The sequence below is a fragment of the Kogia breviceps genome, chromosome 18, assembly GCF_026419965.1.
Source record: "Kogia breviceps isolate mKogBre1 chromosome 18, mKogBre1 haplotype 1, whole genome shotgun sequence".
Taxonomy (NCBI): Eukaryota; Metazoa; Chordata; class Mammalia; order Artiodactyla; family Physeteridae; genus Kogia; species Kogia breviceps.
Genome location: NC_081327.1, coordinates 23,765,739 through 23,778,605, shown reverse-complemented (window position 1 = coordinate 23,778,605; position 12,867 = coordinate 23,765,739). Strand labels below are relative to the sequence as shown.

Genomic DNA, 12,867 nt, shown 5'->3' with positions numbered 1-12,867 from the left:
GAAAATCTGTAGAAGGTGCTAGAGACAGGAGGACAAGATGAGGGAGGGAGGTCTGGGAAGGTGACCCTGCAGAAGTGGTGTTTGAGCTGAAACCTACATGACAGACGAGAAAGGCCAGGCTCTGCTGGGAGCTCAGAGGAGAGTGTTCCTGGAGGAGTGTTCTCGGCAGAGGTTAGGACTCAGACAAAGACCAAGATGGGAAGGAGCTTCCCAGTTTCTGGAACAGAGAAGACCAGGCTCTGGGCTGTAGGGATTCAGCAGTCAACAATACGGCCACGGCCAGCGAGGGGCTCCAGGAGCTCTGAGAACCAGCCCCTGAAAGCTACCCAGCTACCCAGGGAGGGCAAGGGAGAGGTCTAATCATCTCAGCTTCTTCAGGCCTGGCTCTCCGGCCCTCTGTCCCTTTCCATGGGCACCTCCCCTACCCTCTGGTGCCCCTTCTGGCCTTGGACACTAGACCCTGCTGGGAAAGTGGTAAGAGCAATGAGGAAATAAATCAGCTCCTCCAAAAAAGTTACCTCTCTCCAAGAGCCCCCTCCTGTACACAGGCTGTTTCCCTATATGCAAATGGCCCGTGTCTAAACTAATCATGACTTTGGCCCCCTGGGGATCGGGGAGCATGGGGCTGGAAGCATCTGTTTCCTCTCTGGTTTACTCCCAGTCCTGTCCTGGCCCCCTCACCCCCACCCCCCCAGTGATGAGCTTGCCCCTAATTAGAATGAATAAACGTCGGCTCTATCTTCTTGAGAGGAAGGTGGGAGGCCAGGGAACTTTTCTAGGATGCCAAAGAAAACTGGAGGGAATTCCCCCCGGCCATTCAAGGAAGCGAAATTGGGCCTCATAGACGTGGAAGGCAGCTCAAGCTAATATGTGGCTGAGTTCCAGTTATATTGAGATGAGCAATTTGTGTTCTGCAAGCATATCCATTACACACATTTGTATTCCCTTCATTTTCATTTGCTTTACTTTTCCCTGTTGCTAATTTCCTGGATGACTTCTGTATTTCTATAAGGAGTCACGTCTTTAAAACCCTCATTGTATCTCTTTGCAGGTGTGTGTAAATAAACCAGTTGGCAAATCATACTATAACTGAAAGGTGAGAAAAAATCTAATTTTTGTATTTGTTCTCTAAGAATCTGGCATGAGCCCCTACTTGCTGGTTAATTAGGAGAACATAAATGTTTAGGCTTACCATTTTAAGATGCTAGTTCACAAGAACAAACTGTCAAATTTTCAGGAATTTTGAGAACCCAGTTGTTAAACACAAACATTAAAATTAAATTATATAGACTTACAATTAATAATATCAAAGACAAAGGTAATACTCAAAAATCTATCATTTACTAATTATTTCACTACATTTTACTATTTATAATTTTGAGATTATTTACATTTACTGTACTTGTATCCTGGAGATAACAGTACAGTGATTTCTTGATGCGCCTCTCTTCCCAACATGTTGGTAGCTTGAAATCAACCAGGATGGGAATATTTACACCACAAAAATCAGCAAAGGCTACAAATCTGGCCTTGTTTTATTATTTTATTGATTGTCTAGGTTTAAGAAATAACTGCAGGAGTGTTAATAATGCAGATTAACAAGTATGTGGTGCTTGTAGCCATTACACTGTGAAGAGCACAAAAAATGAGAAAATATTCTTTCAGTATTTGAAAACTCTTCAGCAAAGAGACTCATTAACATAAACCAAAATGTCAAGTAACAATTATGTTGGAACTACACCAGGTGCAACCAGAGGTTAGTTACAGATACACACGTTTACCAGCACACTACGGAGACCGTGGACACAGCCCCTTGCCAGGGTGCATGACTAGCAATCTAGAATTTGCTGCCTCCCCCTTCCCCTCCCCATTCCCTCCACTGAGAACCTTTGTGTAGTGAATAAACTGTACACCAGTACACCATGGTCCTACCCCCAGGGCCTCCTTCCATTGAATCATGCCAATTTCACTTTAATGTGTCTGTGTCCTAGGCTGGTTCATAGCAGCCAGAAACTGGACTCTTGCCACAGTCTTAAACAAGAAATGTGTGACAGCCTCTTACCTGACATCCCTCCTTTTCTTTTTAATTTTCCATCACCCCTGAAAGGTCCACTGCTACCATCACAGTTGTACAGTTGCTCCTCAGTTCAGAGGGGGAATTGGTCCCAGCCCCGCTGTGTATACGAAGATCTGAGGATGCTCAAGTCCCTTATATTAAATGGTGTAGTATTTGCATATAATCTGAGAACATCCTCCCATATACTTTAAGTCATCTCTAGATTACTTAAATACCTAATAAAATGTAAATACTATGTAAATAGCTGTAAATGTAATGCTATGTAAATAGTTTCCTGTACCAGTTGAAGTTTACCTTTTTGGAACATTCTGGTTTTTTGGGTTTTTTTTTTTCCAAATGTTATCTACCGTCGGTTGAATCCTGATAGCGGAACATGTGGGTACAGAGGACCAACTGTAGAGCTTATGGCCTGGTGCCATGGCTGGGGAGTCTATCTTGTAGTCTCTATAGGAGAATTCCATAAACTGAGTTCACCAGATTTGGGTATGATTTGCTAAAAGGAAGTGAGATGGGAAGGAATAGAATAAAGGAATTTAGAGAATCTTCTCCCAAGAGAATAGGCTAGTCTTTAGGTCTGTTTACTTGAAGCACAATCCAATACTTGAATGTCAAATGCTGTATCTGAACACCAGGACTGACTACATAATTTGCAGGACCCAGTACAAAATGAAAATGTGGGACTCCTTGTTCAAATTATGAAGAATTTCATGATGGTGACGGGCAGAGGATTAAACCAAGCCTGGGGCCCTTCTGAGTACAGGGCCCTGTGAGACACCCATCATACCCCACCCAGCCCTGCTGTACATTTTCTTTCTCTTTCTATTCCTTCAGAAATATTACTAATTACCATCCCCCCTCCTGCCCCAGGCACATGGATGTTCTGGGAGTGAATTAGATATTCACAAAGGCAAAACAGAAAAGCACATTAATATATTTTTTAGTTATTTAAAGTTCCTAAATTGTGCCCAGATCCACTCCCTTGAGTCTGTGAAAACCAAGTCAGAGAATGGCAAAATCACATTTCTTTCATTTATTTCTTCATCCATTCACCATTTATTTATTGAGCACATGCTCTCCTCCTAGGAGATCCCTAGGCCCCAGAGATTTAATAGTGAGCAAAGTAGACATGTCTCTGCCCTCCTGAGGATCTCTGTTTAGTGCAGGAAATGAACTCTAAAAAATCAGTGATTCACCTAAAAGGACAATTACAAACTGGGATAAAAGAAGAAGCATGGTTTTAGGAGCAGGCCTTGAATATATTAAAGAAGATTGACCTGGCCCAAGGATGTGGGTTGGGAATGGGTGGTTTGAGGTTTCCCTAGGTGATCTTGGGCTGAGACCCAAGGAGATGTTTAAATAGAGGGACCCAAGCCCATTCCAAGCATAGGGAAGAGCAGGTGCTATGACAACGGCCCCCAGTACACTTGCTGCTGGGTGATATCCCGCCTCTCCTGGCTGCTTAGGGCTCTGTCTAATCTGCTCCTACCTGTTGCCTTTTCAGATTCCCTGATTCTGGGAAACAAAGAATTGGCAGGACACCTGAAAATGACCAGAAGGAAGATATACTGGGTCCCCAGGTCTTCTGGTGACCTTGTGAATCTCGGCTTGGATGTAGATGATGACATGGTTTCAGGATTTAGCTATGTAAGTAGATCTCCTTTGCATCAAAACACCAGGAAACTGAGTTGACAGGATATGTTCAATGGTCATAAACTAGGTCAAAGAATTTTGTTCCATATTTATTCAACTTTGATTATTTTTTTTAATGGAACTCAGGCTTCCACAATTAGATGAATCATAATCCTTGGTCATGATACACATTCATGGCTCATACATCTCTCTCCCACTATCCCTCTCTATCTCTCTGTCTGTCTCTCTAACACACACCTACTTATCTATGTATTTACCTATAATAATATAATAAGCACCAATAAACCCATCACCAACTCACCAGCTCCTACCCTAACAATCACATCCAGCTACTGTCATCCACCCATCCCATTTCCTAACTCTCCCTGCCTGAAGTAACCACTGTTGTGCATCTCTTCCCATAGATCCCTTGCTGTGCTTTCAAGAGAGTGTCATTTACTCTATATGAAGTCCTAGAAATGATCTATCTTTTTCATTTTAGTTGTTTCCCACTTTATCAAAAGGGTAACAAGTAATGTCTTCAGATTTACTGTTTTACCTCTTGATTTTTTTTTAGTAGTTTACCCTCAGAGGGTGACTTGGTCTTGCATTCTGTGGATGACTTAAAATAGCGCCCTTTCTTCTTGTCTACAGTGTTTATCGACAGATAAAAGCCCAGGGAGGGGGCTTCCCTGGTGGTGCAGTGGCTGAGAGTCCGCCTGCCGATGCAGGGGACACGGGTTCGTGCCCCGGTCCGGGAGGATCCCACGTGCCGCGGAGCGGCTGGGCCCGTGAGCCATGGCCGCTGAGCCTGCGCGTCCGGAGCCTGTGCTCCGCAGCGGGAGAGGCCACAACAGTGAGAGGCCCGCGTACCTCAAAAAAAAAAAAAAAAAAAAGCCCAGGAAGGTGAAGTGACACCCCCCAATCACCCAGCCGATGTGGAGCAGAGCCAGAGCTGGGACCTGGTTGTCCTGACTCTCAGCCCAGTGCTCATTCCCTGCCTGGCAAGCTTTCTTTTATTTATTTATTTTTATTGAGATATAATTGGCATAAAACATCATATTAGTTTCAGAGGTACAACGTAATGATTTGCTGTTTGTATATATTATGAAAGGATCACCACAATATCCATCACCACACATAGTTCCAGTTTTTTTTTTTTTTCTTGTGAGGAATTTTAAGATCTACTCTCTTAGCAGCTTTCAAAAGTGCAAGGCAGTGTTATTAACTATAGTCACCCCGCTGTGTATCACATCCCCATGACTTACAATGGATGTTTGTACTTTTGACCACCTTCACCCATTTGGCCTATCCTCCCTGCCCCACCCCCCAACTCTGGCGCCCAGCAATCAGGCTTTTTGTTTTGCTGTTGGTTGGGTAGGTGTTTTTTTTATTCTACATATAAGTGAGATCATACAGTATTTGTCTTTCTCTATCTGACTCTGGCAGCCGTTCTCTAGAAGGCCGGATGTGGAAAGACCCACCCTCCTTGGGTGGCTGGTCCCTCACTCCCTCAGGAGGTATTTGTGAAGTCTGAAACGGATGTGCTTTTGTTTTTTCTTTCCCAAGAAAACTTTCACTCTTGAAGACAGCCCCTGGAGCCAGCAGGTGAGGGAGCCCGAGGCACCAGAGATGGGAAGTACAATGCTGCCTGGAGAACCACGATTCCCTTCTGTCGGAAGCCAAAGTGAGTCCTGAAGGGGAGCTGAGGGCTGGTACCCTCCAGGGCAGTGATCCTCAGACCCTCACACCTGGACCCCTCCCAAAGGCTGCATAATCATGTCCCAACACCATCCTGTCACCCACCACAGCCAAACACCTCCTGAGAAGCCTGAGGCCCATCAGGGAAGCACAGCCAGCACCTTCATTCATTCATTCATTCATTCATTCATTCATTCAACAAGGATTCATTGAGCACCTGCACGTGCCAGGCACTGTGCCAAGACGGTGGGGGGATAACAGTGAGTGAGACAGACAGGATCCTTGCCCGTCACCAACCTCAGGTTGGGAAGAATGACAGTAAGCTCGTAGGCTCGAAGATAAACATGTGATTACAGCTGTTGGAGGAAGGTGCTGTGAAGAAATATGGGGCGTGAGGGACAAGGGAACAGCGACAGTGTGATGGGTTCCGAGTGATACTGAAGCTGAGACCTGGAGGATGAACAAGAAGTTACTAGGCAAGCGTGAGGGAAGGATGACCTGGGCAGAGGGGACAGCACGTGCAAAGGCCCGGCCTTGCGGTGGAAGGAACACAGTGATGTATGTGTCCAGGGACTGAGAAGGAGGCCAGTGTCTCTGGAGAGTCCTGTGTGATAGTATGTTACTTTAAAACTGGGTTAATTAATTCCTAACCCCTAAGTCAAAAGGTAAAACACAAGGGGTGATGAGGTTGTGCAACATAGAGGGAAAGAGTTTGGATTCACAGCCCATTGGGCCGCCCACCTCCCACCCACACCCCTCCTTGCCTTTTGCGGCCTCTCCCTCCCAGGGTCCTGGCGTGGACCTGCTTGAGACATGCGCTTGGAAATCGTGAGTGAAGTCTAGTCAGTGGAGGATCCAGGAAAAGTGCCCTGGTTGCTGCAGCTGTGCTTCCAACTCTGCTGGACTCTGGCCTCCTTCGACTGTTTGCTTGATTTTGCAATCTGCCCCTTGTAACAGTGCTGAGGGGCACAGATATGTGGGTGTATAAATTGGTCATCTCCAGCCAGTTGTTCTGTGGGCGCCTCAACATCAGGTCCAATGCCAACTCATGAGCACCCTGCTAACCCAGCCCCCAGCCCGCCTGCTTCTCTTCTCAAATTCCCAGTTAGACTTAAGGGCGTCACTGAACTGTGCATCCCAAGGAGCCTGACGCCTCTGCCTCTGATACCTTCCACATCTAATTGGTCAGCAACCCTGGATGACTCAACCTCATACAAACCTCTTGTATTTCCCTTCTCTTCTCCATCTCCACGGCCAGTTCTGGGCTGTGACCTCCTGCTTAAACTGTGCCCACTGCCCTTGCCCTTGGGTCCCTGTCTCTAGCCTTTGCCCTCTCTGTTCCTCTCTGTGCACCGACGCCAGGACAGCTGTCCTAAAAGACAGCTCTCATCTTGTCGCTGCTCGGCTTTCAGACTGATATGACTCATAGAGCAGTTTTGAAATATCTGTCAAAAATAAAAATGCGGGCTTCCCCAGTGGCGCAATGGTTGAGAGTCCGCCTGCCGATGCAGGGCACACGGGTTCGTGCCCCGGTCCAGGAAGATCCCACATGCTGCGGAGCGGCTGGGCCTGTGAGCCATGGCCTCTGAGCCTGCGCATCCGTAGCCTGTGCTCTGCAACGGGAGAGGCCACGGCAGTGAGAGGCCCGCGTACCGCAAAAAAAAAAAAAAAAGCACCAACTTTTGACTCAGAAAATCCACAGCTAGATATTTAATGCATAGATTATGTCACCCATGAACACCAAGACCCATGTACAAGAATGTTCACATCGAATTAGGATAGTAAAAGATTAGAAACAACCCAAATGTCCAGCATTAGGACACTGGTTAAACAATTTATGGTGCATCCATATAATGGAATACTGTAGTGTCATTAAAACAGTATAAACCTATATCTGCTGCACGTATACCTATATCAGTAGACTATTTCTGAATATGTGCATAGGGAACTCTATTAGTGACTGATTCCGAGGAAAGCAACTAAGGGTCAAAGATGCGAGGGAGACTCGCTTTTCACCTTTCCTTCCTTTTTTTTTGTTGAATACGCAACTTATTTAGAGATAGAACTCGTCTTTTTTTTTTTTTTTTTTTTCTTTTTTTTTTGCGTTACGCGGGCCTTTCACTGCTGTGGTCTCTCCCGTTGTGGAGCACACGCTCCGGACGCGCAGGCCCAGCGGCCATGGCTCACGGGCCCAGCGCTCCGCGGCACGAACCCATGTCCCCTGCATCGGCAGGCGGACTCTCAACCACTGCGCCCCCAGGGAAGCCCCAGAACTCGTCTTTTGACTCCAAATGCATTGTTCTTTCCAGTACACAAATGGAAACTTTTAACATGTCCTTCTTGTAGATTTTTCTGGAGAACAGAATGTGATAAACTGTGTGAAAGAAACTTGAAAACAGGTAGGTATATGCAAATCTAAGAGAGCATTATTATCATTGTAGTTTAAATTTGTAAAACTTCCCAGTTTTCATACTGTGGGTCCATAAATCTAAGAAAAGCAAAATTTACAAGAATGACAATTTTTTTAAAAAAAGTATTACATTTCACAAAGTGATTTTTAAGCATATGAATAGAAATCAGCTGGGATTTAAAGAACGAAGGAACATAAATCTAAAGAAAAGAAGTGATTACAAAATCACTAATGAACCACACTGCTGTTTACTCCCCATACGATATTATGCCTCATATGATGAAAATCTCTATTGTTTGAAACAAACTTCAGCATAACAGAGAACAAACAGATTTTAAAGCATCAAAATTCATTTCAAGAGACATGATGAACTATACCTACAGATATAAAGTGAAAATTGATTTTAAAGCTAATTCTGTATCAATTTAAGATAAGAATTTGTTGAATCTGTGAATTTCAGAGAAGTACGGTCCTTCAAGTGTGAATTAGTGGAGGATTAAAAGTAGAAGAATTACGTTCTTTCTAGCCCAGTATCACTTTGAGAGCAAGCGTGAAGTACCATTGCTCGGGGTTCAAGTTACTGAACTTGCTATCATATTACTTTCGTATAAAAGCAGAGAGTTCCTCTACAACAATTTTAGCCAAGCCAGCATATCTCTTAACACTAAATTTCATTTCTACCCTCTATGATACTAATTGACAAAACCTTATACTGTTGATTGGAAGTTTGAAAAATAGATTAGATACTTGCAGTAGCTGCCTCTGGTGTGTGGCCTTTCATAAAACGTCTCTGTTCAAATATTTACCAAGCGCATGTGCTGGATTAAAAGAAATGAAGGGGGGAAGGAAAGGAAAAAAAGCCTCCTGTGGTTTACCATTAAATGGAGGACCAAGGCCAAATTTCTCAGCATGGAACGCAAGCCTTTCCCTTCCAAACTTGGGAAGGCTAGATTAGCTCCCTGTCCTTCGCAGGTACCTCCAGGTGCTCCACTGCTGCCCCCTGATCCACGACCTGGGAATTCGGCCCTTCGGAGACCTGACGGAGGTGAGCGGGAGGCGAGCGTCCCCCAGCCCTGTTGTGACAGAGCCTCTGTCATGGTGTTCTGGGGTCCCCAGCCTGCCTCCCTGGGTAGGTAGAGGAGGGACCCCGGCTCTTCCTTACCAAAGCAGCCCTAGCTGGCTCTGCTCCCACACCAAGGGAGGGAAGTTGGGGCTCATCTGACCTTGGGAGCTGACAAAGAGGCTATCTTGCCCCACAAGGGTGGGAGCTGACCTCCAACTTCTCCTTCTGAAGTAAGAGTGGAGACCCTGTGAAGATAAGAAGCTTCCCGTCGTCCACCTTTGCCCCACCCACTGCCCTGCTCCTCTCTGGCAGCACTTCCTTTGACAGTGGGAATGGCAACCGTGGCCCCACCACGGCAGTGTCAGTTCTGACTGCTGCATTGTCCTGATAACTCTCCATCTTGCACATCTGTAGTCACCTTTATTCCACATAAGACCTCCGTAAGATGAAAGCAATATTGTTGTCTTGATTTTGTTATCTAATAATAGATAGATTATCTTACTGCATTCAAGGTACTATTCTAGCAACTCTAATGTATTGTCTTAGTTAAGCCTCAGATAATCCTAGGAGGTCAGATCTTTTATTATCCTTTCTTTAAGGATCGGCGTGTTCACCCTGGCGGGCAGAGAGCTCAACTGTCTTGTTCAGGGTCATCTTTTCAGTAGGAAGAACCAGGTCTGGTCTGTAAAATGCATCCATAATAGCACTGAGCTCATCAGGATGATGTGAGGTTCAAGTGAGTTGATACATGCTTTGAATTGTGCCTGGCATAGTGTAGGTGTTACGCTCTCATTAGAGGAACACAGCAGGCATTTATTCAGTCTTTGCTGAGTGAGTAGGGAAACTGAGCCTTGCCCAGGTCAAGCAGCTTCTCTATGGTCACATGGTGAACTGGAGGCGGAGCAGTGACAACAGGCCAGGCCACCCTGCTGTTCTTTAAACTGGGCTTCTTCTCTACAGACTCTCCAGAGTTCATGGTGGAGCAGGGGTACGACTTAGACCTTGGCTGCCTCGTCTTCAGAGCTTGGCTGAGGGATGTGCTGGACAGTAGCTGCCTGGGGTGCCAGTCTGCTAGGGGACCCCAGACATTCTGCCCAGTGATTCTGGTTTGAACCCTCGACACCTGACATGACGGGTGTCATGGAAGGTGGCCCTTCCCAGGGCAGCCACAGCAGAGCCTGCCCACCGCCGCAGCTATGGTGCAAGCGGTCTTGGGCAATACCCCAAACCCAGGCCAGGGGTCCGCCCAGTTGATGGCTGCAGTCAACGGAGATTTAAAACATGGATAAGATGTAAGAAGGTGCTGTTTCTTGGGAATAAATGATTTACTTTACAAACTAAATTGTTAAAAGTTTAATACGCTTTCTGAGAAGCTGACTGATTTGGAAAAATTGTATCTAATCATGAATTACAAATTTTAGCTAACTGAAAATCAGTTTTCTCATCCCCTACTAAGCAGATTTTGAAAAATATCTTTTAAATGCCAGGGGTGCCAAATCATTAGGTGTCCAGGAGTGTGCATTGAGGGGGCTCAGTCTCTCCACCTTCCCCCCCTGGCTGGTGGGAGCACACCTGGCTGGGTCACAATCTAGACACAGTGCCTTTGGCTGCCTGTCCGCAGATCGGGGAACGGGGCCTCAACCTCTCGGGGGCGGGAGGGGCAGAAGCAGAGGATCAGCCTGGCCAGAGCCGTCAACGTGAACCGTGAGATCTACCTGCTGGACGACCCCCTGTCGGCCGTGGACACCCACGTGGGGAAGCACGACTTTGAGGAGTGCGTTAACAAGGCGCTCAGGGGGAAGACCGTCGTCCTGGCGACCCACCAGCTGCAGGTGGCCACCCTCCCGGGGCTCTGGCCGTGATTGGCTGATAACGTAGCTCCTCGAGCCCCTGCCAGCTCAGTGTGATCAATAACAGCCTCCCAGAAGCTACCCCTTCATCTCAGACACACCCCGAGGTCAGGGAGAACTTGATTTCCTCTGCTTTCCACATGGAGAAGATAGGCTGGTAGAAATTGAAACCAAATTTTAAGGTCTTCTTCATTTTCAAAATTGGACGGGTGGCCAGTGCTTTTGAAGTTACAGAAAAAAAGAAAAAAAACTTCCGGAGAGAAGAATTCCCCAAGTCTCACATTCTTCCATCAAGATGCAGTGGCTGTGCTGGGTGCTGCCTCTCACGGGTCCTTTTCCCTAGATATGTTCATACCTGGTTTTGGCCTTAAGACCCTATTATTATTTCTCCCTTGTCTTCTATTTTGGTTTTACTATTTAAAAAAAAAAAATTATTTATTTATTTTTGGCTGTGTTGGGTCTTCATTTCTGTGCGAGGGCTTTTCTCCAGTTGCGGCAAGCGGGGGCCACTCTTCATCGCGGTGCGCTCGCCTCTCACTGTCGCGGCCTCTCGTTGCGGAGCACAGGCTCCACACACGCAGGCTCAGTAGTTGTGGCTCACGGGCCCAGTTGCTCCGCGGCATGTGGGATCCTCCCAGACCAGGGCTCGAACCTGTGTCCCCTGCAACGGCAGGCAGACTCTTAACCACTGCGCCACCAGGGAAGCCCTGGCTTTACTATTTTTTGGTATAAAATATTTAAGACATAAAAACAGGTTAGAAAATAATCTAATGAAAGCCCATGTATCTACCACCCAGATGACACAGTCCGACTTTGATGGTCCTCAATTACACTCCCTTCCCTCCTTCCTGCCCCACTCACTCGGCTGTCCATTGTTCCCCTGTATGTCTTCACATTTTTACAACATACATATGAATCTCCAGATGTGAGCAAGTGTCCTTTTGCATATTTAAAAACTTTATATAATTGACATTTTCCTTTCTGTGCCCTTCAGTAATTTGCTTTTCTACTCAACTTTATATTTTTAAGAACTTCCATGTGAATACATGGAATTTTATTTCATTCTCACTTGCATTGTTTTCCAATATCTGAATATTCCACAATTTATTTCTCCAGGATGGACATTTAGGTTGTTTCCCATTTTTCATGTTTACAAGAAATGCTTCAACGTACATGCTTCTACATGTGTTTTTACACACATGTTTGAGAGGGCCTTTTTTAGGGTAGTGTTTTAGGAGTAGAATTATTGGTTCATAATTCTTCAAAAATCTTTAACTTTACTAGATATTGTCAAATTGTTTTGCAAAGTAGATGTATCAGTCTACAGCCCCTCCCCCACCCCGAACTTTATAAGGCACTTACCCCAGCTATTACCTACACCTGGGGTTGTCCAGTGTTTAAGTTTTTGCCAAACAGGTGGCATAAAATATCTTGTCATGATTTAAATTTACATTTTCCTTTTGAATAGTGAAGTTGAATAGCTTTTTTTAAAAAAAATTATTTATTTAATTTATTTCTGGCTGTGTTGGGTCTTCGTTGCTGCACGTGGGCTTTCTCTAGTTGCGGCGAGGGGGGCTACTGTTCGTTGCGATGCGCGGGCTTCTTATTGTGGTGGCTTCTCTTGCTGTGATGCATGGGCTCTAGAACGCAGGCTCAGTAGTTGTGGCCATGGGCTTAGTTGCTCTGCAGCATGTGGGATCTTCCTGGACCAGGGGTTGAACCCATGTTCCCTGCATTGGCAGGCGGATTCTTAACCACTGCGCCACCAGGGAAGGCCCTGAATAGCTTTTTGTATACTTACTGAAGACCTTATTTCTTCTGAGTCTTCAGTATTTAGAGTTTTGTGACCAGATCATTTTGTTAGAAGACGGGAAAATCTGTGAAAAAGGAATTCACAGTGAGTTAATACAGAAGAAGGGGCGATATGCCCAGCTCATCCAGAAGATGCATGGAGAAGCCATACAGGTGATTTCCATCCCACCCCGATCTCACTCCTGACCCAATGGGGAGGACCACCCCCTGCATCCACAGCTTGTGTTTTCTCCCCAGGGTGTGTTTCAGGGCATAGCAAAGGCAGCAGAAGAGCTACAGGTGGAAGGTCAGGCCAGAAGAGCTTCTCAATGAAAATGCTGGTAAA

At 45.8% G+C, this 12,867-nt stretch overlaps 1 protein-coding gene across 1 annotated transcript in view; it reads left to right on the top strand.

Moving 5' to 3' along the window:
- LOC131744369 (ATP-binding cassette sub-family C member 11-like) overlaps window positions 1–12,867 on the top strand; it is a 43,960-nt gene that overhangs the window by 6,500 nt on the left and 24,593 nt on the right. The window contains 10 exon segments of the mRNA XM_067018367.1: window positions 1,052–1,096; window positions 3,579–3,721; window positions 5,276–5,393; window positions 7,754–7,783; window positions 8,344–8,422; window positions 8,790–8,862; window positions 10,502–10,537; window positions 10,539–10,712; window positions 12,561–12,695; window positions 12,780–12,828. Coding sequence (XP_066874468.1) covers window positions 3,623–3,721; window positions 5,276–5,393; window positions 7,754–7,783; window positions 8,344–8,422; window positions 8,790–8,862; window positions 10,502–10,537; window positions 10,539–10,712; window positions 12,561–12,695; window positions 12,780–12,828 — 793 coding nt within the window. The 5' untranslated portion in view covers window positions 1,052–1,096; window positions 3,579–3,622.